This window comes from Salmo trutta, chromosome 36 (assembly GCF_901001165.1).
Source record: "Salmo trutta chromosome 36, fSalTru1.1, whole genome shotgun sequence".
In the NCBI taxonomy this organism is placed as follows: Eukaryota; Metazoa; Chordata; class Actinopteri; order Salmoniformes; family Salmonidae; genus Salmo; species Salmo trutta.
Window position 1 is genome coordinate 38,914,338 of NC_042992.1, and position 27,538 is coordinate 38,941,875.

At 42.3% G+C, this 27,538-nt stretch overlaps 2 protein-coding genes across 6 annotated transcripts in view; both read right to left on the reverse strand.

The window, feature by feature from the left end:
* The window catches only part of celf3a (cugbp, Elav-like family member 3a), a 28,499-nt gene extending 13,266 nt beyond the window's left edge, over window positions 1-15,233 (reverse strand). For all 5 annotated transcript variants that reach the window (XR_003872147.1, XM_029735805.1, XM_029735802.1 and 2 more), the window contains exons 1-4: window positions 15,145-15,233; window positions 6,008-10,140; window positions 5,206-5,477; window positions 4,563-4,645 (exon numbers count right to left, since the gene is read on the reverse strand). Coding sequence is in view for 4 of the 5 variants with exons in the window: in XM_029735805.1 (XP_029591665.1) it covers window positions 4,563-4,645; window positions 5,206-5,350 (228 nt within the window). In the remaining variant the exon portion in view is untranslated. The remainder of the gene's footprint in view (window positions 1-4,562; window positions 4,646-5,205; window positions 5,478-6,007; window positions 10,141-15,144) is intronic.
* The window catches only part of rprd2a (regulation of nuclear pre-mRNA domain containing 2a), a 31,732-nt gene continuing 19,402 nt past the window's right edge, over window positions 15,209-27,538 (reverse strand). The window contains exons 7-10 of the mRNA XM_029735800.1: window positions 27,041-27,392; window positions 26,006-26,236; window positions 20,699-20,875; window positions 15,209-17,319 (exon numbers count right to left, since the gene is read on the reverse strand). Coding sequence (XP_029591660.1) covers window positions 15,494-17,319; window positions 20,699-20,875; window positions 26,006-26,236; window positions 27,041-27,392 — 2,586 coding nt within the window. The 3' untranslated portion in view covers window positions 15,209-15,493. The remainder of the gene's footprint in view (window positions 17,320-20,698; window positions 20,876-26,005; window positions 26,237-27,040; window positions 27,393-27,538) is intronic.

Sequence of the window (27,538 nt, forward strand, 5' to 3'; positions counted from 1 at the left end):
CCCTTCATTCCCCCCCCCTCTCCTTATTCCTTTTACATCTACTTTTCGGCCGTAGTTGTGTATTGTGAGGGCAATTATAAGCACTGACATTTTCCAGGCAGCGTATAGCTCACTACAGACAGAGATGTTAAATATAAAATGCACAAGGAGAGAGATAATGACATGCTTCAGCTTTCTGTATTCAGAAGCGCATTGGTGTAGTCGTGTCTTACAATCACTTTCATGTTTTTTCTTTATAGCGTCCCTGACAAGGGGATGGTGAAGTTAATTATTCTCTGGCAGTGCAGGTGCTATTAGATAACGATTACACCACAGCTGGTAGTGGGGGTGGGGATACTACTTGTCCGGGGGGGGAGTAGTCAGTGTCTAGCTAATAAGGTGGTTTTCATCATTGCGGGGGTTGGGATGGGGGACACGAGGGGGAGGTTGTTCTTGGACGGTTGTACAAGGCTTAGGTGAGGAGGTCTGGGAAGCAAGTCACTGGGGAGATGGACGGGGGAGACAGGGTTTAGCGACGGGGAACCTGCCTGCTGATCCCCTCTGAAAGGTCAGGAAGGCCAGACTACTGTCATGCTAATAATAGGATTTACAGTATATCGCTGCTAGTGCTAACTCTACCTCTCTGGCTCCCAAATGCCCCTCGCTGTCTCAGCTTGCGAGTAAGCATTTCATTGTACCAAGTACACTACGCTGTGTCCTGGGCGAATGACAAATACACTTTGATTTGGCCCACTACCATCTTAAAATGTGAATACTGGTAATAAAACCCAACAAAGAATACAACTCTGTAAACCTCAATAAAAAGAAGAGGGAGATATTGAGAGGAGGCAGAGTGAGGGAAGGCGGAAAGCAGGTTTGTCCAATAATTCCTAGCCGTGTTGCATATAGCCTATTTAGAGTCCCAAATGGTGGCCCCTATTCCCTGCATAGTGCACTACTTTTGACCAGAACCCTATGGGCCCTGGTCAAAAGTAGTGCAGTACCCTACAGAAAGTATTCATAACCCTTGACACATTTTGTTGTGTTACAGCCTGAATTCCAAATGGATTAAATAGATTCTCTACCATCTATGACAGAGAGAAAACATGTTTTTAGAAATGTTTGCTAATTTATTTAAAAATGAAATACAGAAATCTGTAATTTAATTAAGTATTCATACCCCTTTGCCATGACACTCCAAATTGAGCTTAGGTGCATACAATCTCCTTTGAACATCCTTGAGATGTCACTACAACTTGGAGCGCACCTGTGGCCAATTCAATTGTTTGGACATGATTTAGAAAGAAACATCTGTCTATATAAGGTTCCACAGTTGACAGTGCAGGTCAGAGTAGAAACTAAACCATATAGTCCAAGGAACTGTCCATAGAGCTCCGAGGTATATTGTGACAAGGCATATATCTGGGGAAGGGTATAAAACAATTTATACAGTGTTGAACGTTTAAGAGCACAGTGGTGTCAATCATTGGGAAATGAAAAAAATATGTAACTTTCCAGACTGCCTAGAGCTGGCCGTCCAACCAAACTGAGCAAACGAGCAAGAAGGACCTTGGTCTGGGAGGTGACCAAGAACCCAATAACCACTCTGACAGAACTACAGAGTTCATTGGTTGAGATGGGAGAACCTGCCAGAAGGACAGTCACTACAGCACTTTACCAACCTGGGCTTTATTAGTAGTAGATTGGCCAAATGTAGATTGGCCAAATGGATGCCACTCCTTAGAAAAATGCACATGACAGTACACCTGGAGTTTACCAAAAGGCACATAAAAGACATAAGGCAAATGATTGTGGTCTGATGAGACAAACATTTAACTCTCTGGTCTGAATGCAAAGCATTATGTCTGGTGAAAACCATGCAGAGCTCATCACCCATCTAACACCATCCCTACTGTAAAGTATGGTGGTGGCAGCATCATGCTATGGGGATGCTTTTCAGTGGCAGGGACTGGGAGACTAAGGATAGAAGGAACAATGAATGGAGCCAAATAAAGGCAAATCCTTGATAAGAACCTGTTTCAGAGAGCAAACGACCTTAGAACGTAAATCTTCCCCCTAGTCTAACAGAACAATGACCCCAAGCATACAGCCAAAGCAACACTGGAATGGCTTCAGAACAAGAATGTGAAAGTCCTTGAGTGGCCCAGACAATCGCATTGAAAATCTGTGGAAAGGCTTGAAGATTGCTTTTCACCGCCACTCCTCATCTAACTTAAAAGAGCTTGAGAAAATCTGCAAGAAAGAACGGGAGAAAAGTCCCCAAATCCAGATGTGCAAAGCTGATACAGACACACCCAGGACGACTCAAAGCTGTAATCGCCGCCAAAGGTGCTTCTACAAAGTATTGACTCAGGGGTGTGAATACTTACAGAACCAGTCAAAAGTTTGTACACACCTACTCATTCAAGGTTGTTTTTATTTTTTACATTGTAGAATAATAGTGAAGACAACAAAACTATTAAATAACACATATAGAATCATGTAGAAACCCCAAAAAGTGTTAACTATAACATATATTTTATATTTGAGATTCTTCAAAGTAGCCACACTTTGCCTTGATGACAGCTTTGCACACTCTTGGCATTCTCTCAACCAGCTTCAGGATGAATGCTTCTCCAACAGTCTTGATGGAGTTCCCATATATGCTGAGCATTTGTTGGCTGCTTCTCCTTCACTCTGCGGTCCGACTCATCCCAAACCATCTCAATTTGGTTCAGGTTGGGTGATTGTGGAGGCCAGGTCATCTGATGCAGCACCATCACTCTCCTTCTTGGTCAAATAGCCCTTACACAGCCTGAGGTGTGTTTTGGGTCATTATCCTGTTGAAAAACAAATTATAGTCCCACAAAACACAAACCATAAGGGATGGCGTATCGTTGCAGAGTGCTGTGGTAGCCATGCAGATTAAGTGTGCCTTGAATTCTAAATAAATAAGACAGTGTCACCAGCAAAGCACCCCCACACCCCCTTCTCCATGCTTCACAGTGGGAACTACACATGCGGAGATCATCCGTTCACCTACTCTGCGTCTCACAAAGACACAGCGGTTGGAACAAAAACATTTAAATCTGGACTCAGACCAAAGGACAGATTTCCACCGGTCTATTGCTCGTGTTTCTTGGCCCAAGCAAGTCTCTTCTTATTGGTGTCCTGCAGTAGTGGTTACTTTGCAGCAATTCGACCATGAAGGCCTGTAGTAATTTTATGTCAAAACACATATCAAATGAGATTTTGTTTTACTTCAACGTAAAAACAATTTAAACTAAGCCATGTTGGTTTAAAAAGCTGACTCTTCCAAATGAAAAATGTAAAAGTCTCTTCTGAACAGTTGATGTTGAGATGTGTCTGTTACTTGAACTCTGAAGTATTTATTTTCCAAATTGACTGACCTTCATGTCTTAAAGTGATGGACTGTTGTTTCTCCTTGTTTATTTGAGCTGTTCTTGCCATAATATTGACTTGGTCTTTTACCACCCCTACCTTGTCAAAACACAACTGATTGGCTCAAACGCATTAAGGAAAGAAATTCCAGAAATTAACGTTTAACAAGGCACACCTGTTAATTGAAATGCATTCCAGGTGACTACCTCATGAAGTTGGTTGTGAGAATGCCAAGAGTGTGCAAAGCTGTCATCAAGGCAAAGGGTGGCTACTTTAAAGAATCTCAAATATAAAATATATTTTGATTTGTTTAACACTTTTTTGGTTACTACATGTGTTATTTCATAGTTTTGATGTCTTCACTATTATTCTACAATGTAGAAAATAGTAAAAATAAAGAAAAACCCTTGAATGAGCAAGTGCGTCAACTTTTGACTGGTACTGTATATAAATGAGATCGATTTCATTTTCAATAAATGTGTAAAAAAAAATGTTAAACATGTTTTCACTATGTCATTATGGGATATTGTGTGTAGATGGGTAACAACAAAATGTGGAATATGTCAACGGGTATCAATACTTTCACATAAGCAATAGCATTCGGAATGCAATACTAGTCTGTTTCTATAGAGACTGCCGAGAGAGAACGCCTGTCATGTCACATTCTGCTCCATAAATGTCACTTGGCAGCACACCTGCTGCCTGGTTATGCTAAACAAGCTGCTCTAACTTTGATTCGAATGTGCGGGCCTTGAGAGAGGGCAAAGTAACTCCGGCATGCCCCTAAGCTGTCACTCCCAACCCACCAAGACGGAGGATGATGACTAAGACGCTGACTGGATGCGTCATGTATAGGGAAATATAGGAAAGCTGCCTCTGACCTTCCTCTTGGGCAAATCAACTCAACGGGAAGTGGAGCTCACATGTCAGAGTGAGTTATTTTTTCTGTGGCCCACTGTTGTGTCTGTGTAGTGCAGTGAGGTAGACTGCCACTTGTTCCGCCTTGTGCTCATGGGAGTGGCTTGCGTCCCAAATGGGACCCGATATTCCTACGTAGTACTAGTGCACTAATTTCGACCAGGGCCCATAAGGCTCGAGCCAATAGTGCACTACATAGGGAATAGGATGCCATTTGGGACTCAAGCCAGTGTGTGATGTTGAACGTCAGAGAGAGCACTCACCCCTGGTAGCGTCTTCTGCTCGTGCAGTGCATTCTGGGCCTTGAGGGCAGACTCTCGTTCGCAGTATGTCAAGAAGGCACAGCCTGGTGGGAGGATTGAGGGTTCATTATACCATTAAACAAAGATAGGTGCATAACACTAGGTCTATATGTGGAATGTATTAGTAGACCGTGATGCAACAATGGGCTGAGAGGAAATGCAGCAGGTTGCACTGTGACTTTTAATATTCTGTTGGAGAAAATAAATGTAAATAGGCTACTATGCCTATGGAGGGAAGATGACATTTTCTACAATGACACCCATTCCCTATATAGAGCACTACTTTAACCAGAGCCCTATGGGCCCTTGTCAAAAGTAGTGCACGACATGTAGAATAGGGTGCCATTTGAGATGCAATTGTTTCAGCTGGTACAACCACAAAGACAAGCTGGAAGGTGCACTGATGAAATAAATGTAATGCTGGCCAGAAAAGACTTAACTGCCAGTGGCCATGCACCTGTTACATAGGTCTTGTAGCCTAAATATGCTCAGTCATATAGCCTAAACAATGTCCAATGCCTGACAGCACGACTATGTATCGTAACTAAGTATTTCCGTGCGCTCTACAGCCTAGCCTATACAGTGTTGTCTCCTCTCCCCTTACCTTTGTGCATCCCCGTGTATTTGTCCTTTATCACTGTCAACTCATAGATTTTCCCGAACTGTTCGAAGATCGGTTTCAAGTCCTTCTCCTCAAGATTTCGGGGTATCTGCCCAATGAAGAGCTTGATTGCGTCGGCCTCCTTCATTGAGACGGTGTGGGAGCGGGGATGTGCGCACGGAGGATGGACACTGGAAATATGGTCAGAGGGAGCGGGGAGGACCTACAGATCTTCGGACGATGTGGAGATGACGGGCAAAGGATTCAACTCGGTCCTGGAGACGAGGAGAGCGAGGGAAGGCGTTTAGGACACAACGATAGAGGAACAGATGAGAAGAAGAGGTCTAGTCTAAATGATTTATTTATTCTTCAGTGTATAACTACTTTCCTTTTCTTTCAATGTTTTGAAATGCAGGAGCTATCACGGCCATCAGTTGGTACAGCCATGCAAAACATCTTGGAATGTTGCAATTATAATGAATTGCAATGGTTTTCCCTGTAATTGTTTGTAATCTGTCCCCTTACCAAAAAAAATTTAAAAAATCGGGAAATTGATGAGCTGATAACATATTAGGTTCTGACTAACATCGTTGTTTACATGGGTACATTCATGTAAATAAACAGACATCGAAGTACTCCTTTGTTCAACCCTCTATGGGTCAAAACTGCTTGTTTAAACCCATAGGCTATACTGTCACGTTGTGTCAACGTATAGCCTGTTCGGTCCCTTTGTCAAGATGGGGTGACGATAACAATGACTTGAACATAATTGTACATACGTTAAGAGAACAAAATCATCACCTACTATTCCTCTTTGATCCTCTCTCCTTCGTCTCACGGTTAGTTGAGAGCAGAATCACCCGTTCTCCTCTGTCCCTTGTCAAATAGTGTTTATTTTCGGTTTCTGTCTATTCTCCTGTTCAATTAATTTGGCTAAATGTAGGACCCTTCTGAATCCGTGCCTTGACAAGTTACCCCCAAAAGAGCGCACCTAACAAATCCAAGCGACGACGTCCTTTATCCATAAACATGTGATGCTTTATCTCGTAGTTTTGTTTGTGTTATTTGTGTACAACCCCGGTTTCCCACTCTAAATACATACACATTTGGATTTTCCCAAAAAAAAATGACAACCTCTTTGGGATTTTTCAAGCGGTTTGTGGTTATAAAAGGTTCCCTATGATCCAACACAGGAAATGGTAGACTATTGCTGCCGCTCGCTCCCGCGTTGGCTGGCTCTCCGTCTATGTACTCCGTTGCCTTTGACGTCGTAAACCGGTGTCTCCCTCCCTGTCGATCTATATGCTCCCTTAGGTTGTAACAAGCCGTGATGTCTGCCGTTAGGAAGCGTCTAAGAACTCTACCAAGACTGGTCTTAAGACGACATGTCCTCCATTATCATTTTTTTTTGACGGTGCAGAATAAGACAACATAATGATACGATATCGATTACTTAAATCATATAATACTTAACATTTATTGGACGTAAAATTATAGAATATAAAAGTATGAGAGGGATTTTTGGTTTTGATATGTTTTCGTCCTTCATTTTAGCCATGCACTTTTTGACGGTACCTGACATCAAGGGATGCAAATCTGTCTTTTGTTCTAGTAGTGAGAGCTGACCGCGGTGCTGAAATGGTTGTAGATGTGGTCGCTGACTGAAACTTCGATTGACAAAAAAAATGAAAACAAAATCTCTTTAAATTTGACATATTTCATAAGTCATTTGAATGGTTCTGCTGCACACACCCACTTTACCCTCAATGAGCAAACATGTAAACAATAGGCCCACATGAGCGCATTCACTTATGCATACATACCTAATCATGGCACTTCAAATAAACACGTACAGTACAAGATTTTCTCACAATGAAAAACAGATACTTGTATGAGCTCTTGCCGAAAACCACATTGCGTTTATCCCAGTTTTATATAACACCATTGGCTTTCATCTTTTTTTTCCTCAATATTGTACCCAACCCAAACCATTTCTTAAATGTGCCATCTATCATCCCTCCTTAAATCATATCCCCACTTCCATCCCAACGCACAAGCATGGACTAAGAACTTTAAACTAAACTTTTGAGTTTCTTACTCATTTTGATCATACAATGGTTGACATTTAGAAAATAGTTGAAATTGGCAGGTGATTATTTCAGATGGTGCATGTCAATTGACAAGAAGAAGAAAAAAAAAGTTAGGCTCAGTGCTTGACTTGAGCCGAGTACCTGCACCTCACAATTTCTACTGCTTGAGCTCCTGTTCCTCTTATAAAATATTAGCTCAAAAGTATTGTGGTGCTCCTACACCTACATATAAACAGTACCAGCATCCAAAATGAGTACCGGAACCTATTTCAGTCCAAGTCAAGCACTGGTTAGACTAGCTGACCAACGACATTTGGCAACCATTTCCAGAAAGCCACTACAATGGCATGTTATGTACATAATTATTATCTCTTCATCAATTGTACTATTTCACTGTTGATGAAAGAGAAACCTGAGAGCACTACGGATTGTAGTTTTTCATTATATTACAATCACATTAAAAAGGGATATTTTGCTCCGGGAAAACGTATTTTGCTAATTTGTCTGTTAATACATTCCAAACAATTGTGCATGTCAGCGGTAACATTTTCAAGACAGAACACTTTCTGTAAAATGTAAAAGTGTGATCTATCCAACGAATATGAATATGATGATCCTATCAACACAGTTGGGAGTACCTAGACTGTCACTCACTGTGCCTCATAATGCATCAACAATGGACATGTCAGTTTAAAGTTTATGCAAAAGATACAAGTAACTGAGCAATAAAAAGAGTTAGAATAATAACGATTTTATTGTGTAAAGAAGCATACATGATATTACTGATTTTATTTTAATCAAATCTGTTAAGTAAAATACATGATTTAAATGTACAGAATCTTCCAAAGTAGAATACTGTGTGTGTGTGTGTGTGTGTGTGTGTGTGTGTGTGTGTGAGAGAGAAACAGAGAGCTTAACCTGTCTGGCCTCGTGTTTGCGGCACCACGCTCACTCATTCTGGCTGTACTTACTGTCCCTGGCTAAGTGGCATGTCCTTTAGCCGTCTCTCAACCACACTGGTTCTCCTCCTCATGCTCACAGCCCTCACCCCTCTCCTCAAGAGACATTCAAAGAGACGGGACAAAGTTACACACAGCAAATCAGTCATAACAATACAGCCAGTTGGCCAGTTGAGCTTAGTAGGTATACATTAGGCTGTGTCCCCAATGGGACCCTATTCCATTTATAGTAACCTCATCCCAAGGCTATTGCGCACATCGCATATGAGCCTGGGATATCAACGATGCAAAGTGGGCCTAGTGTGAATGATCATGCATTTCTATGGGAGTGACTTATTGAGTAAAGTATTTGTCATGATTTAACTTTAGCGAATCACATGACCACGAGGCGTTGCTCCAAATGGAGGCATGACCCGGACAGGAACTTGTGTGCTAGCAAAAACACAACTTCCAGCTCGCTAATTAGCGAAGAACATAGCTAACTAGCTAGCTAGCTAGCCAGCCAGCCAATGGCTTCACAGAGAAGAAAGCCTACATCATTAAAATCTGGTCGATGTGTGTCGCGTGGTGGGGACTATCCCAATAAGAGTTAATCTCTTTATTGCCAAGACATCAGACCGTTACAACCAAAGATTGTCTATTATATTGACAAGATAGTAGATATACCACTCCAACAATGGAAATACATGGAAGGCAGGGGGGGAGGAAGCGAGATCAGGTGGGATCATTCTAGCCAATGAAAAAGGAGATAAGTGTGTGAACAGGCCATAGAGCTAGATAGAGGACTCATCTTTGTAGCTGTGCCATTATAGCGCCATTGAGGCAATCTTCTTTATTGGCTCAGAAGATGCCCCACCCATGGTGGAATTGTGGAAGCCTTCAATGGCAGTGCCATGTTAAAACGGTGAGGGCAGTGTCCATGTTGACTCCACTAGCTCTATGACAACAGGCACTATTCCGATAAAAAATGTTTTTACAAAGTTGCCGAAATGCCATTCGTAACAACCTAACCATTACTAGACTTATATTAGATCTAATAAGCCTCACGTAGCAAATTAGCAATAAAAAAAATGTTGTTGACCAAATTCGACACTCATTTACCTCCATACAAAAATTACTCAACTTCTGGGCTTATTTTTCATGGACAGATTTTGGGAGGATTAAAACCTTTCGCTTCGCCTCTTCCTCTCTGATACGACAGAGGTGCACAAGACACATGGGAGAAGCTGTAGTGGGAGATGATTGGTTGGTAGATTTAGCCAATGCCTATCACGCCGGGAGTTTCATGTCTTTCTTATTGGCTAACGAAGGCCTAGTTTGACGTATTGGTCCACTAGACCTTCCATGCATTTGGGCAGAAGTGTCTGGGAACGAGATTACCTATATAGTGCACTACTTTTGACCAGGGTGCCATTTGGGAAGCAGCCTTAGTCAATCATACCACCACCCTGACAATAACATTGTGGTTCTTCTCAAATAAGACACATTGCACCACTAGAGGGTACTTGAATAACAACGTACAGTATCTTGACTAAAATTGTTTCACAAACCTGTGGAAATGATCAATAAAATTACTTTCCTCAACTAAATTATGGCCAACACAAGGTCAGTCATACATGGGAGATGTCCCAGACACAGATTATGCCTAATCCTGGACTCACAAGCATTTTCAATAGAGATTCTCGCTTGAGCTAGAATTTTAGACCATGACTACGATTAATCTGTGTCAGAGAAACTTCCCCGTATTTAGTACTTCTTCGGCGGTGTTAAACGTTTTATTACCGTGGTTAGTGGACATTGAGGAGATAATATCAGTCCTTGTTGTCTTGTCATTCATGCCAGCTGTTTCCCACTCCTTACACAGGTCACCATATCAGTCATCCAGGTTACTGTTAACAGGAGAAAGGAAAGATAGACAGAAAAGAGGTATTAGAACAGAGTAAGGTGAGGGAAAATCAATAATGCACCTAAAATAGAACAATTCACTATAAATTATGCTAACCATTATCATAGTAAGGGCAAATGCTCAGATCAGAGCTGGACATCACTTTACAGTTGTTTTATGAAAACAAAATCCCACAAGGTTTACACCTTTTAACAATCTGTAGGGCTACCGACTCTATTGTTTCGTTTCGACCATGGTAGGTTAACGCTGCAAGTCATGTTTTTTTTTAAGTAATGTTGCTCTCATGGAATGCCCTTCCTTGAGCACTACACAGATAAAGGACTAAATGAAGGGCTATTTGAAGATGAAAATGTCAGAGGGATGTATTTAATTTAGTTAAATAAAAGGTTAAATAAAATATACAAAATGTTGGTTTTTTTTAAACATTTTTGTTCTTTGATGGTATGCACACTTAGTGTGGCTGTAACATTCAAATATACATTTCTTTACTCTATCGTTTTCCATTCAACATTAGTAACGTCACTATTTTGTTGGATATTATCCTGTACCTATATTTGTCCTATATCTTTCATCTTTGTGCGTCAATCCCTTTCCTGAATGTGCCAGCACCTGGGCCGCGTTCAGTTGCAAAACGTTCTTGAACGTTGCAGATAGAAATTCAATGAATATGGCCGACTTGATTCTTTAATCTACATGTCGGAGTGTTGCCATGTCTGTCCATCATAGCAAATTTCTATCTGAACGTTACAAAACGTTGCGTCCTGCTGAACACGCCCCTGACCTGCACAGTTTGAAAACGCGCACATGAAAAGCATGTTTTATGCAAGGTTCTGCGCACTTATTGTCAACAACTTAAAACATTCGCCAATACCTTAAAATTACAATGCGCTGCTCTAACGATGAGCGGGGAAACGTCCCATGCTCTCGTCAGATAAGGAGGCACTTATGAATAGGCAATAAACAGTAAGCTACACGTAAACCAAGACCGTGCGATGCAAAGTAACACACGCGGTGTGCATTTTATTTAACTTTACTTTTACATTTAAAACACTATGCTGCGTGTCTCAAATTGCTCAGATGTCATCCGACCGTTCTTCCGATTAGCATATGTTCTTACTGCGAGACAAATGCCTATGAGAACCTTTACTGACATCTAGCGCTCGAGTACTGAACATTGCCCACGTTTGTATGTATACAAAATACACATCTACAGTATGTCTAACATTACCCTACACTAAAGTTATAATTACCATTTCATATAGGCCTACGTGATCCCGATTATTGCTTATAGCAAAACGGAGAAAACCGTTTTCACATAGCGGTCACGGACGATACACTGGGATGCATTTTGCAATATGTAAAAGGTTCCGTTTTTTTTTCTTATGTGTAGCTCCCCTTACTGAAAAAATCCACAAAATTATACAATGATCTTGTCTATTTTCAATTAACTTAAAAAAAAAACTTCAATTACATTTCAATAAACAGTCTTCATTACATATTATTCAGTGGTGTAAAGTACTTTAGTATTTTGGGGTATCTGTACTTCACTACTTACATTTTTGACAACTTAAAATAATGTACTTTTTATTCCCTACATTTCCCTGACACCAGAAGTACTCATTACATTTTGAATGCTTAGCAGAACAGGAAAATTGTCAAATTCACGCATTTATCAAGAGAACATCCCTGGTCATCATCCCTACTGCCTCTGATCTGGCGGACTCACTAGACACACATGCTTCATTTGTAAATTGTTTGAGTGATTGAGTGTGGCCCTGGCTATTGGTAAATTTTAAAAAAGAATGGTGGTTTGCTTAATATAAAGACATTTGAAATTATTTATACTTTCACTTTTGATAAAATATATTTTAGCAATTAGCTACTTTTGACATAAGTATATTTAAAACCAAATACTTTGACTTTTACTCAAGTAAGAATTTTACTGGGTGGCTCACTTTACTTTGTCATTTTCTATACATTTTTTTATTTTTTTTTAAAGTCTTTACTTTTACTGAAGTATGACAATTGAGTACTTTTTACACCACAGCTTATTCCTGCATTATTTATTCAAAGCCTACTCAGACATATTAGCTCTGACACCATTTCAGTGTTTGGTTTATTTTGGTATTGTAAAGAATCATGTCATAGATAATGTATTCTATTGAAATCATGGACAAGGCCAGAATTTAAACCAGCACTGCAGAACTGGCTGCAAGTAATTTAAATTACAAAACTGATCAAAGCTCAGCTTTTTAGTAAAGCATAAGAGCACGCCAACATTACTGAGGATCTGCAACTCATAAAGCGTGTCAGAGTAGTGGTGCTAATCTAGGATCAGTTTCCCCAGGTCCATTCTTGTGATCGAAACTGATTTTAAGCACTCCTACATATGACCTATGACCCCAGGCCTATAAGTACCATTTTCAAGGAAGCATAGTGATGCAGGCCATGGGTGATGGCCATTCTCTAACAGTGAGCACAGGCAGCAAAAACTTAAACCGAAAGCAGGGCATTGTCTAGTCCTGTTTAGGTAACCTTAATTAAGGTCCTTCACTAACCATTCATTATTTAACATAAGTTACTGTTCACAAACATCTAGGAACAGCAGATCCAGCTGTTTTTGGATGTACTTTTAGTTTCTAAATTGATTGGACAGACCATTCAATTCTATCTGGGTCCATATGTATCAAGTGTCTCAGAGTAGGAGTACTGATCTGGGATCAGGTCAACTGTCCATAAAATCTTTCTTTATTGTGATCAAAAATGGCAAAACCTATCCTAAATCCACACTCCTACTCTGAGATGCTTTATGAATAAGGCCCCTGATCTAAAAGCCAATCAACAGGTCAATCTACCCAATCATGTATTAACATTCTGTATCACTTGTTTTACATTGCCCTCCGTAATCAGCATTTTTTCCTTCTTTCGGCTCTATACTCCAAAAGTTTGGATTGGAAATCAAACAATGACTGAGGTTAAAGTGCATACGGTCAGTTTAAGTTCCCTTTCGGGTGAACCGTTCAGAAATTACAGCACTTTTTGTACATAGTGCCCCCTCCATTTTAGGGGACCAAAAGTATTGACAAATTCACCTATGCGTATTAAAAGTAGTCAAAACTTCAGTATTTGGCCCCATATTCCTAGCAAACAATGATTACGCCAAACTGGACTCAAATTGTTGGATGATATTTGTGCATCTAACTATCCATAATCATGGTAGCATCCACAATGTAGAAGTGTTTAGAAACATATTCTATTGTTATTTACCATTCATTTCTATTAGGCAGAAAATAATCTGAAACAGCCATAACAATAATCTAACGCATCCAACAAGTTTGTAGGGTCACACGTTTGATGTAATCATTGTGTAATTGGAATATGAGACCAAATACTAAAATTGACTACTTTAACACACATGAATTTGTCCCAATACTTTTGGTCCCCTAAAATGGGAGGGGACTAGGTACAAAAAGTGCTGTAATTTCTAAATGGTTCATCTGATATGGATACAGGTAACGTCAAATTAAAGCTGACAGGCTACACTTTAACCTCAGTCGTTGTATACTTTCAAACACAAAAGTGCTGGAGAACAGAGCCAAAAGTAGAACAAATTATTCACTGTCCCAATAATTACAGAGGGCACTATATATACACACACATCTTTGTGACAGGTCAGTGAATGTTTGCACTGTGGTCACAGAATGAGTCTCCTGGTGTGTCTCAAGCATTTTGTATCAGGCACCAGTGGGCTAATCCTACATGGCCACGAGCTCAAATCTAATTTCTAAACCTCCCATTCTAAGTAAATTAATTACGCAGCACGTTGCATGGCAACAGATGTGAATCACTTAGGCTATTCGCGTCCTACAGTACACCAGATTACTGCGCACTTACATTTCTCTGTTAGATTTTCGTTCAGTGCATGGGCATCATGGTTGGGGTCAATTAGAATAGAAACAGGAAGTCAACAAACCCAGGAAATGATTTGAATTTAAAAATCCACATTTTTTCCCCTAACATATACCATCTCTTTCAATATAGAGAAGTAAGCTTCTCAATAATGCATTTTTTATTTAATTGGAACATCAGTTTACAACTTGAATTGACCACAACTCCGAGGGGCATCAACGTTATTGTGGAAGTGGTGATGGGAAGGAATCATGGTGGAAGAATTAAAGGCAAACATGACTCAGGCGAGAGGCATTTCCCAAGACTGAGAAAGAAAGTAACCTCCCACTGCGGTTTTCAAACTCAGGTTTTTATTAAAGCCAGTACAAGTAAAAGATAGTTGAAGACGGAAAGTGGAGTTTCTTGATCCAACTCCAAAATGAACTTTTCTTCTTTGTCGTTTTGGGGCAACAAAATATCTCCACTCCCCCCCCAAAGCCCTGTTTTATTCTATTACCCCTGTGTTGGTGTCATCCTTCTCTGAGAAATTAGAGTAGTGACGACACAGCCAGTAAAAGGGTTAAATCTTTCGCACTATGTACACTGAACAAAGTTTTGCTTAACAACTATAAATAATATTCAAAGTCATAACATTTATGGAATTTATCATTGTCCCCCAGTTACACAAACGGATATTGTAGAAGAACATAATATTACGTTTACATTCTTTGTGTCTACTTACATAAGATGTAGTGTAAACAAAAAGAGACAACGTAGGAGAAATTCTCGGCTGTTGGGATCTCGGTTAGGTCTTTGCAAAGGGAAAGTAGACCTCAACTTTTAATTGAAAAATGACAAGAGAAACATAGCAGTAACTACCTTTCTCTGACACTTAAGCCTACTTTGCAGAAGAATAATGTCTTAAAATGCAGTTTAAATAATGAACAGTAGTCTTAGATGTAACTCACACTAACGCATGCACACAAGCATATATGCAAGCTTAGAGCTAATTCAGATGGGGAAATTAACTAAAGTTTTTAATGCAATGTTTTATATTTGAACAAATGAGAACAATAATCAAACTGAATTATATATCCACCTCTTATCTTGTTTTATTGCGCTGCATCTCCGTTGTTCAGGCCGACCTCTCCGTTCCCTCTTTCTCCAGATCCATGCATCTATGTCTTCACTCATCCTCTCTTCAATTCCTTAAGATCCTCCCAATTTACTCCTCCACTTCTCCTTCAACTGTACTCATCTATTTCTGTTCCTCAGGCCTCTTCTCCGCTCCCCTTCTTGGTTTAAAAGTACACCTGAAGTCTTCAGCTTCTTTCCCAACTCATTTCTTATCCACCTCCTCTTCTACCCTCCATGTGTCACGTCGCCTGCCTCAATGACATTCCGGTAGACTAAGCACTAATTTGATGTGAACCAAGTCAGTTGACAAGTCAGAATCGCGGCGGTAGGTGTGGTCTTTTGGGGGGAAAGAACGGACCACCTGGTCCCCCTCTGGGGTGTCCACCGAAAGGAGGCCCAGGCCGCTTCCCCCTGAACATGGGGCTACGGAGAGGTGGGCGTGGGGGTCCCCGCGGGAGGCCTCTCAGGTGTGGATGGCGAGCTAGGTGGAGAGGATGGGGAGGCAGGGGCATGTGGTCAGGGTGGTGCAGGTTCATGTGAGGGGGAAGGGGGTGTCTGTGACCATATGGAGGGGAAGGGCTGCGTGGAGGGTAGTTATAGTAGTAAGGGTCTTCTGAGGGAGAGAGGGGGGGAGTGAGGCGCTCTCTGACTCTATAAGGATAATGAGGATCGTCTACAGGTAGATGGTGGAAATCATCTGGGTGATAATAGCGATCGTCTGGGTGACAGAGATCGTGAGGGTGCCGGCGGAGGTCGTCGGGATGGCGATGGAAGTCGTCAAGGTGATGCAGGTCGTCAGGCTGACTGAGTAGATCGGAGTGGCCGTGGAGGTCATCGGGGTGACGACGGAAATCGTCAGGGTGATATGGGTCATCTGCGTGGCGATGAAGGACATCTGGGTGACGGCGAAAGTCATCAGGGTGATAGGGTTCACTGATGATCACCGGACCGCCCAATGTACTGACGCCCGCCCTGCCATCCTCAATCTCAGGGTTTGGTAAAGTTCCCTCCACAGGCACCATCACAGACGCGGGCGGGCCCTGGTAGTCCTGCGGTGGGGCTGGTATCCCAGGGAAGGGCGGTGGGGGCAGCTGTGGAATGGGGGGCAGAGGGCTGTTGAGGAAGCTTGAGGGGTTGGCCCCCTGTTGGAAAGGCAGAGCATGAGGATCCCTTGTTTGGTAGGGCTGCGTCTGCCCCTCCCCCTGGTATGCATACAGTCCTGACATGGGGGTTTTGTCATCCCCTACCCCTGAGGCAGCCATGTTGTGGTTGCTGGGATGCAGGGCCTGTCCCTCTGGGTAGGGATTACCATACCATCCTCCTTCACTCACGTTGGTGTTCGGCCCTGCAGATGTGTTACTGAGTAAGCCCTCGCCGAGGGTTGGGGCTGACACCTGTGTCGTGATGGGCTGGTAATGGGCCAATCCAGACTCTCTGAGAGAAGGAGCTATACCATGCATATCTTCCTTCCCTTCATAAGGCAACTGGTGGTACCCTTGACCATTAGGCGCTACTGGATGTAGTCCTAAATGGCCATGAGTGTTGTTGGGATCCTGCCAGGCTTGGTTATGGCAGGCAGTTGGAGACAGAGACAGGCTGCCATCTTCTGGTTTAGGAACCCCAGAGACCTGACCTTGTTTGGCCAGGAAGGGTTCTGCTCCTCCCGGAGTGTCCATGATCTCATCCAGGGTGGGGGTGCCTCCTCCGGCCTCGTCCCGTACCGGAGTGCCCCCCTGGGTCTCTGTACCCGCTAAGGGGCTGAGGTTGCTGCCTCCCGCTTGGACGGCCACGCTAGCCAAGCCCAGGTTAAAGGCATTAAAGCCAGGATTACCCTGCAGGAAGCTGTGGATCTTGGACTCCAGGCTGGAAGCGGAAGGCTTTTCTTCCTTCTCCTGCTCCAGGACCAGCCCTCTATGAGGGCCGATGGCTAGAGGCAGTGTGGACTGGGGAAGGGACGATGCCTGAGGGACGGCGGTGGTGTTCCCCACTGCAGGGGCTGCTGGGGTTGGTTCGAGCGTAGAGGAGTTGAGAGGAAGGCCTCGAGAGGGTACTGTAGGGGTGGAGGGAGGGAGCTTGCCTGTACTGGGAGAGTTTGAGGAGAGGTTTCCCGCTGGACTGTTCAGACGAGTGGGAAGGCCTAAGAAGGAGACGCGTGTTAAAATGTGTGTTAAAATACATGACAACTATGAATAGCGAACTCCATTGTACGAATCTGAATGATTCTCGCCCAGTACAATAAAAATAAGTCATAACAGAATAAAGATTTCCACTCCCTGTCTGTCACCACCTTTGCTACTCAAATAGCAGTCAACAAGAACAACGATATCCAAAATGTGCGCAACACATTTCCAAATCATAAAACCTGTGCTAGTGTCAACGTTTATAATCACTATGTTTGATGTACAGTTCGTTACCAGACGATATGACGCCATACCCTGGGTCGTTCTGAGCAGAACGAGCCCATTGGTGAAGAAATTTGAAGCACACGCAACCAAATTCACTCATGACTCCTTTCTTTGCACACCAATTACAACCGGTTTCTCTGATTTGCCTTGTGAAAGCTTAACACTAAGACTACATTTTATCACTTCGCTAGCCATGTTGGCAATAGAACAAGTTTTCAAATGACCACCTGACCCAGATTGCGATTTATAATGGACCGTTTCTGGATTGCGTAAATAACTAATTGTGTGATGAGGTGATGCAGGGTTGTGTTCCAAACAAAACAACTAGAAGTGTGCTTGCTCTAGTTCCTCAACGGCACAGCTAGAAGAGCTACAAATATTTTTAAAATAACTACTTATAGCTGAAGACTGAGTCAATTGAAATTGCAAAGGAGCTCTGGCCAGTTAGTCCTCTCACTCAAATCCTTGTAACTTTGTTGCCTTATGTTGCACCAACCTAACATTTTGCAGGAATAGTTTTATGCTACTGAATGAATCCAGAGTTTTTTCAGATCTTGTTATCAACAAATGCAACAAAAAGTACAGCAAAATCAACAGTGTAATGTTTGGCTTCAGTCTTGTGTCAGGTGAACTGTTGTGTACTCACCTTTGGTCTAATAATTTTCCCATTGTCTCCAAACGGTTCTTTCAATTGCTACCATGGTTATGCATTTCATATTTCTTCAGGAAGAAACATTTTAATGTAGTCCTATCCATATAGGCCAATTCCCACAAGGGTTAAAGAGCATCTCAATACAACAGCCAACTTTTCTGGTTGAAAACAGCCTGTTTATTTTATTTAACTAGGCAAGTCAGTTAAGAACATATTCTTACTTCCAATGAGGGCTTACCCCGCCCAAATCCTAACGACACCGGGCCAATTGTGCGCCGTCCTATGGGACTCCCAATCACGGCCGGTTGTGATACAACCTGGAATCGAGCCAGGGTCTGTAGTGACGCCTCTGTAGTGACGCACTGAGATGCAGTGCCTTAGACCGCTGTGCCACTCGGGAGCCCTATGTGGCCTCAATATTAGTCAGAAACATTTATTCCAGTGCCAAAATTGACTGAAAAGTGTAAGAAGGATAAGTCAGTATATTCCAAAACTGAGTTGTGAGATTTGTGTAACTGAGTTAGTCACAAATTACATAGGGTTGTACTTGGGTTTTGATTACGATGCCCACTAACACGGGATTGTTACGGCTACGGAAAATTGTCATGCATGGACAAACAGTTTTGGTATTGTGCTGTATCCTCCCCATAAAAGACAGACAGACTTGCCAACATTACAGCGCCTCAGGCTAGTTTACATAAAACACATTGCCACTGTTACACCAAACAAAAATATAAAAACGCAACATGTAAAGTGTTTCATGAACTGAAAAGATCCCAGAAATGTTCCATATGCACAAAAAGCTTCTTTCTCTCAAATGGTGTGCACAAATTTCTTGATATCCCCGTTAGTGAGCATTTCTCCTTTGCCAAGATAATCCAGCCACCTGACAGGTGTGGCATTTGAATGTTAATTTCTCTAACATAAGACGCCTCCGACGTCATTTAAGAGAATTTGGCAGTATGTCCAACCGGCCTCACAAATGCAGACGTTTAACCACAGCAGCCCAGGACCTCCACCTCTGGCTTCTTCACCTGCGGAATCTTTTGAGACCAGCCGCGGATTTACAAAACCAAAGAATTTCTGCACAAATCGTCTCAGAGAAGCTTGTCTGCATGCTCGTCATCCTCACCAGGGTCTTGACCTGACTGCAGTTCGGCGTCCTAACCAAGTAGAGTGGGCAAATGTTCACCTTCGATGCTGGAGAAGTGTTCTTTTCACTGATTAAATCTCGGTTTCAACTGTAAAGGGCAGGTGGCAGACAGTGTGTATGGCATTGTGTGGGAGAGCGGTTTGATGATGTCAACGTTGTGAACAGAGTGCCCCATAGTGGGGTTATGGATGGGCAGGCATAATCTACGGACAACTGCATTTTATTGATGGTAATTTGAATGCACAAAGATACCATGACGAGATCCTCAGGCCCATTATCGTGCCATTCATCCGCCGCCATCACCAGCATGATAATGCACGGCCCCATGTTGTAAGGATCTGTACACAATTCATGGAAACTAAAAAAGTCCCAGTTCTTCCATGGCCTGCATACTCAGACATGTCACTATTGAGCATGTTTGGGATGCTCTGGATCGAAGGTGTTCAAAAGCGTGTTCTTGTTTCCGCCAATTTAAAAATATATATTTCTGACCAACATATGCATACCTGTATTCCAAGTCATGTGAAATCCATAGATTAGGACCCAATTTATTTATTTAAAATTGACATATTTCCTCATATGAACTAACTCAGTAAATTCTTTGAAATTGTTGCATGTTGCGTTTATATTTTTGTTCAGTGTATGTTTAAAGGACATTTGGCCCCTAAGCCATTTTTGGAGTGGCCACTTAGAGGTGCAGGAACTCAAGCAGTAGAAAATGTGGGGTGCTGGTACTTAGTTCTATGACCTGCCCAAGTCATGCACTGAGGAGTCTAACTGTTTTGGGCAGAATGAGAATTGAGACTATGCACACTTACTTGTATCCCAACTGCCACTTATAATTAAAAAAAAATTCTAAACCCATTCGCAAGCATCTTGTGTCCCGCCGTGCCCTGTTTTGTAATATGATTCGCTATGAAACAGCGCCAGATAGACACATACTCTGGTCATAGATGGTAGCAGTAGACTTGATAGTCTGAAGTGCACTCTACTAGTTTTCATGCACATTTTTCTACTTGAGAAATACCAAAACCCCAAACAACTTAGCTAGATGCAAAATTGTGCGACTGCAAAAAAAAGTCTAAATTAATAACATTTCTTTCTTCTGACTATTTGGAGGAAGTGGTAGGCCAATAGCCGTTGTTGCTACGATGTTTCAAGAGCGACAAACATCAAATAACTGACAGGGTACGATAACACACTCACATCGAACCACACCACCAGGACTGAAATCTAGTTTTTCTTAATGAGCTAAACGATTAACTCAGTCGCTCTTTAAAATTTGCTCTACCACACAGTTTCTCACCCTGTAGCCCGCTGGCCTGCCCCTGGGATTCGGACAGTGCACTGAAGAGCTCCTCAGGAGTCATGTCCATTTTGGACAGGATGCTGGCCAGAGGGCTGGCTACCTGGGGGGCTACTGGGGCAGGAGGGATGGTCTTGGCTGGAGAGGGGGAGACCAAAGAACCACCTGGACTCACTCCTAGGGGAAAGAGGAAAATAGATTTTAATTCATTAAAACCATGACTAGAGACTGTCAAAGAAAACAGTAAAAAACTGCTGGTTTTATGAGTGAGTTCATGTCTAAGTTTTACACCATTACAAAACATAAAACGTGCTTCTCTACTTCCACTTGCGCTGCAATAAATGAAAGGAGAAGCCAAGTGTCTCGAACACCCTGCGTTTATATTATTAGCAATATTTCACTTTCTCTGGTCATATGAACATGAATTTGTGCAGATGCTGTGAGACTTGAGTTTCGCCATCAGGTGGAAGACTGTCCCCTCAGAAGAAAAGAAGGAGAGAGCAGGGACCGTGAGAGGCGGACCCTCTCCTACCCTCTCCCTCGCTCTGCTGAGAATAATGCCGTGTTCAAAACTGGGAACTCCGAAATCACCGACTTTCGAGCTTTCAAGGCAACTGGGAACTCGGAAAAAACGAGATCCAACTGGGAAAAATCATTTTGAAGAGGCATCCAACCCGAAATTCCACGTCGGAAACTCGGGTACCTTTCTAGAGCTGCGACTTCCCGACATGAAGATCACTGACAACGTGATTTGACCTCGTTGTTTACCCCGAAATCAGTTGTCTTGAAAGCACCATGACCATCAGATACAGGTACCATCAGCCCAGTAAAATAAAAAAGCAAATACTTGAAAATGTCAATTTATGCTCAGATGTGCCTTGCAAGTGCTACACCAACTGATCTATTTTATTATCATAGCTCGAGTTCTGAAATAAAATATGGTCTGAAAAAGAACAATATTGGCAGGCCAGGCATATAGCCTACATTATCACAGTATTTTGGCTATTAGGCCTACTGCACAAACCTCATTCCTAGAGAACGGTTTTTATTTGGTTAATGTTACATTTTAAGTGTTTTTATTAGATCTCAGCATGCTTTTTGACTGCGAAAGTGATCGACTCAGAAAAGGTTGGTGACCACTGCTCTGAATAATGGCTTCTCATTTAAACAGACTTCACAAGGTGTGACAAATGTTATTTAACAATGTAATAGTAAATAGGTCTAACCCTCAAGTATCTGAAATTACATGATCAATTGATGTTTACGGGTTATGAAAAGCAGGCAGTTACTTGCTGTATAACTCTGATAGAGCTAAATGTGCGCAATTGTTTTGCGTGGAATAATCAGAAACGTAGAGTTCTGACTATGCCCTTCAAGAGGACGCATTTAACAATCACTTGAAAACAGCACGCAGTCGTCAATGGTTTTAGCAGAGCTGTGGGTCTCCTTGCCCCCAGCAGGCAAATTGAACGCTCTGCACCTTGTGGCTTTTTATTGATAATCTCTATGAGAATAACAGTGTTCATGATGTCAGTGGCTAATAGGGCTGGGAATTGCCAGGGACCTCACGATAGTATCACGATACTTAGGTGCCGATATATGAATTGCGATTCTCACAATTCTATATGTATTGCAAACTGTGACTATTGCGATTCTAACATTTTGCTCCACATACAAGGAGACTGACCAGGTGAAAGCCATGATGCCTTATTGATGTCAGTTGTTAAATCCACTTCAAATCAGTGTAGATTAAAAAGGCGAACACAGGTTAAAACCCCATGAGGTCAATATCCGCACCCCACTGATATTAGCATTAAAATAAACCCCCATAAAAAATTTAAAAACACAAGAAAAAAAGACAAATAAAATTTAAAAATATAAAAATAAAAAAAACGGGCAATTCATGCTAGAGATGTGTTTTTCGACATCGGAGCCGTCTCAATCCACCGCATCCGCTATGTCGCACTTCCGCTTCTGCAGTGAAACGGTGAAAGAGCTCGAGGGGTGTTTGTCAGACCATGAGACATCCTGAAAAGCAGTCTCCTCACAAAATCATCTGTAGCCCACAGACTAACTAATGGTTAGTGGATCAACTAATGGTGGTGGACCATCGAGTTTGGTTAAGGTTTCTCCTCAGTGTGAGAGTGGAGGGAGGCTCTTGGAATATTCACTAAAGCCAACTGCTTGCAGATACAAGGCGGTTAAGGCTACCTACATTAGGTGATTATATTTTTTGTAATGTTTACTTAGTCACAAGATGAGACTTCAAATAGGCATATGCATGTCAAGGACACTGTAGCTTACTGTTTAGAAGGGTTAAATGGAAACTGAAATATGTACATAAAAAAAACAGTAGGCTATTCAGGTAAGTGTAACTCCAAAGTCCTCTGATAATACTAGTCCCAGTCCCGTGCAAATCGGCATCCTTGTGTTTTGAGAAAAATATGCGTTTCACAGGTGTTGCTCACGATTGAAGCAAGAAAACAATAACTGATTCAATAAATTGAACTAAGTGCGGCGCATAGCCTATGTATGATGGGTCTACATGTATAATTTATTTATTATGTCACCTTTATTTAACCAGGTAGGCCAGTTCAGAACGAGTTCTCATTTACAACTATAAACTTTCACAGTGAATGCTTCCGTTTATACGCTTTGTGCTGAATGAATTGAAAGTCGCCAAGTGCATAAAAAAATATTACGCTGATTTAACGCAACCCTTGCCGTTAGATCTTAAAGCAGCATACAGAATTTGGACTTGGGAACAGGAGGGGAGAAATTTGATCTTGAGAGAAGGCAATGCTCAGTTAGATAAGATCTGTAGCGGTGCAGTCTTCATCATAAAAGCTGATAGTAATTTCAACCACAAAATACGCGTCGAAGCCGAACTGAAATCTTATCGGAAACAAGTTGGGCCGTTTTTACAGCTTTCTTTTTCCTTACAACCGGTCAAACTGATATCATTTGGACATTTTGCACAGAATAACTAATCCATGTTTTTTCTTTATTGTATTCATTCTATCCATCTATTACATTCTGTTGAGCAATGGTTCATTTAGTATTCTAAGGCAACATATGATAAAAGAGAAGCTACATGTATCTAATTAGATAACAAATAGCCTTCCAAAATGTCAGAACTTATAAGCAGAAACATAACATATCAGGCCAAACTAAATCCTGCACCCTGTCCCAAAAATTGTTCTGAAGTCTGTCTTCTATATTTTGCGTATTAGGGTTGGGTGCTGGCCTCAGATTTTCATGTATAGTCGTGGTCAAAAGTTTGAGAATGACAAATATTAATTTTCACAAAGCTGGTTGCTTCAGTGTCTTTAGATATTTTTGTCAAGATGTTACTATGGAATACTGAAGTATAATTACAAGCATTTCATAAGTGTCAAAGGCTTTTATTGACAATTACATGAAGTTGATGCAAAGAGTCAATATTTGCAGTGTTGACCCTTCTTTTTCAAGACCTCTGCAATCCGTCCTGGCATGCTGTCAATTAACTTCTGGGCCACATCCTGACTGATGGCAGCCCATTCTTGCAGAATCAATGCTTGGAGTTTGTCAGAATTTGTGGGTTTTTGTTTGTCCACCCGCCTCTTGAGAACTTGACCACAAGTTCTCAATGGGATTAAGGTCTGGGGAGTTTCCTGGCCATGGACCCAAAATATCGATGTTTTGTTCCCCGAGCCACTTAGTTATCAGTTTTGCCTTACGGCAAGGTGCTCCATCATGCTGGAAAAGGCATTGTTCGTCACCAAACTGTTCCTGGATGGTTGGAAGAAGTTTCTCTCGGAGGATGTGTTGGTACCATTCTTTAGTCATGGCTGTGCTCTTAGGCAAAATTGTGAGTGAGCCTACTCCCTTGGCTGAGAAGCAACACCACACATGAATGGTCTCAGGATGCTTTACTGTTAGCATGACACAGGACTGATGGTAGCGCTCACCTTGTCTTCTCCGGACAAGCTTTTTTCCGGATGCCCCAAACAATCGGAAAGGGGATTCATCAGAGAAAATGACTTTACCCCAGTCCTCAGCAGTCCACTCCCTGTACCTTTTGCAGAATATCAATCTGTCCCTGATGTTTTTCCTGGAGAGAAGTGGCTTCTTGCTGCTCTTGACACCAGGCCATCCTTCAAAAGTCTTCGCATCACTGCGCATGTGTAACAGTGTAGGTTCCGTCCCTCTCTTCGCCCCAACCCGGGCTCGAACCAGGGACCCTTGCACACATCAACAACTGACACCCCACGAAGCATCGTTACCCATCGCGCCACAAAAGCCGCTGCCCTTGCAACGCAAGGGGAAACTCTACTTCAAGTCTCAGAGCGAGTGATGTCACTGATTGAAATGCTATTAGCATTTGTGCAAAGCAATGACGGCAAGTGTTTCCTTGCAGGTAACCATGGTTGACAGAGGAAGAACAATGATTCTAAGCACCACCCTCCTTTTGAAGCTTCCAGTCTGTTATTCGAACTCAATCAGCATGACAGAGTGATCTCTAGCCTTGTCCTCATCAACACTCACACCTGTGTTAATGAGAGAATCACTGACATGTCAGCTTGTCCTTTTGTGGCAGGGCTGAAATGCAGTGGAAATGTTTTTTGGGGGATTTCAGTTCATTTGCATGGCAAAGAGGGCCTTTGTAATTAATTGCAATTCATCTGATCATTCTTCATAACATTCTGGAGTATATGCAAATTGCCATCATACAAACTGAGGAAGCAGAATTTGTGAAAATTAATATTTGTGTAATTCTCAATTTTTGGCCACGACTGTAGTCGGCCTGTTGCGGATGGGTTATAAGCAATCGCGGGAAGGTACGGGTCAATAAACAGCTGAACCACGCACCACTACTGTAGATATAACAAATAGGCCTCATTGGAATGGCTTCTGTTATGAGGTGGAACACACCTCAATTCAAACTGTTAGAAAATACAATTTGAAATTGACAAATTAAAACAGCCTATAGATAATTAGCAGGCAGTGTGTGTTAAGTGTCCTTTTGAGTAACAATCACATATTGGAACAGCTGGTGCATTCTGACATCACATGCATAAAACAACTCACGCTTGGGCGTGAAGACACCAGTGGGGTGTCTTATTCATATTGGACATTTAAATCAAGGGTTGCATTGAATTGACCCCAACTCCGGAATGCTTCCTTTATGATGCAACATCAGAATAACAGTGCTGATGATGTAATGGTGCCTTTATGATGGGCCATCAGAATAACAGTGTTGATGATGCACAAGTGACTGCCTGCATGTAGTGCCTTTATGATGTTACAATAGCTGAAGTTTCTCACCTGGTTTCTTCATGACAGATGTGATGCTGCTGAGAATAGAGCTAATTTTACCCAGGTCCACATTGGCGAGGTTGCCTGATATGTTGGTTGTATGGGTCAAAGGGGTCGCGAGAGCTGGGGAGGGTGTGGCCAGTGGAACAGACTTTGCCTCTGTGGCCAGTGGCGGCTGTGTGACAACAGGCACAGGAATGGGGACTGGAGATGGGATGGGACTTTCAACTCGCTCCTCAACTGAAAACAGAGGAAATGTTCAATCGAAACAGCTAAGTTGCAATACAATAGAGCCTTACAGGTGTAAATGAGGCACATAAAAGTACTATACTGAACAAAAACCCAACAAATGTTGGTTTAATGAGCTGAAAAGATCCCAGAAATGTTACATAGGCACAAAAAGCTAATTTCTCTCAAACGTTGTGCACAAATGTGTTTACGTCCCTGTTAGTGAGCATTTCTCCTTTTCCAAGATAATCCATCCACCTGACAGGTGTGGCATATCAACAAGCTAATTAAACACCATGATGATTACACAGGTGCACCTTATGCTGGGGACAATATAAGGCCACTCTAAAATGTGCAGTTTTGTCACAGATGTCTCTAGTTTCAGGGGAGCATGCAATTGGCATGCTGACTGCAGGAATGTCCATCAGAGCTGTTGCCAGAGAATTTAATGTTAATTTCTCTACCATACGCCGCCCCAAACATCATTTTAGAGAATTTGGCAGTATGTCAAACCGGCATCAGAACTGCAGAGTATTTCAGTCAGTAATAAATGTATTCTGATTGGCTGGGCCTGGCTCCCCAGTGGGTGGGACTATGCCCTCCCAGGCCTATCCATGGCTGCATCCCTGCCCAGTCATTTGGAATCCATAGATGAGGGCCTAAAGTATTTATTTAAATTGACTGATTTTACTGAGTTACAGTTCATAGAAGGAAATCTTTCAAATTGTTGCATGATGCGTTTACATTTTTGTTCAGTATAGATCCTGTCCCTTAACCACCTGCACCCCATCTATGCTCTGCATCGCATGTCATTACCCTCAACTATGATACTGACGTTCTCTGCCTCCTCATCCGAGAGCTCCATGTCTTCCACGTCACGGTTGTCTGACTCCCCTACGGTGAAGCCCTGCTTGGGGGAGCCACCAGGGGAGGAGAGGGGGCTTGGTGCTTCCCCTAAAGTGATGTCCGCCTCATCATCCATGGCCAGGCCATCCAGGTCGGAGTCTGGGTCGGCCAGGTCATGGAACGGGGACTCTGAGCCATTGGGAGAGGGGGCGTCCATCGAGGGCGAGGGGATGGGTGACTCGTCCAGGTCTGGTAAGGTGGCCTTGAGGCTGTCCAGCTTACGCTTGAGGTTGGACACCCGGTTAGCAAACGTCTTGTAGGCCTTAAGGAGAAGTAAAAAAAAGAAAAAGAAACTAACACAAAAAATCTATGCAACTCAAGTCTTACTACCAAAGTCCTCCACTAAAATCAAAGAAATTCTCTTTCAACCTTTCACAACAACAGATACAAAGGCATTAAGGACACCAT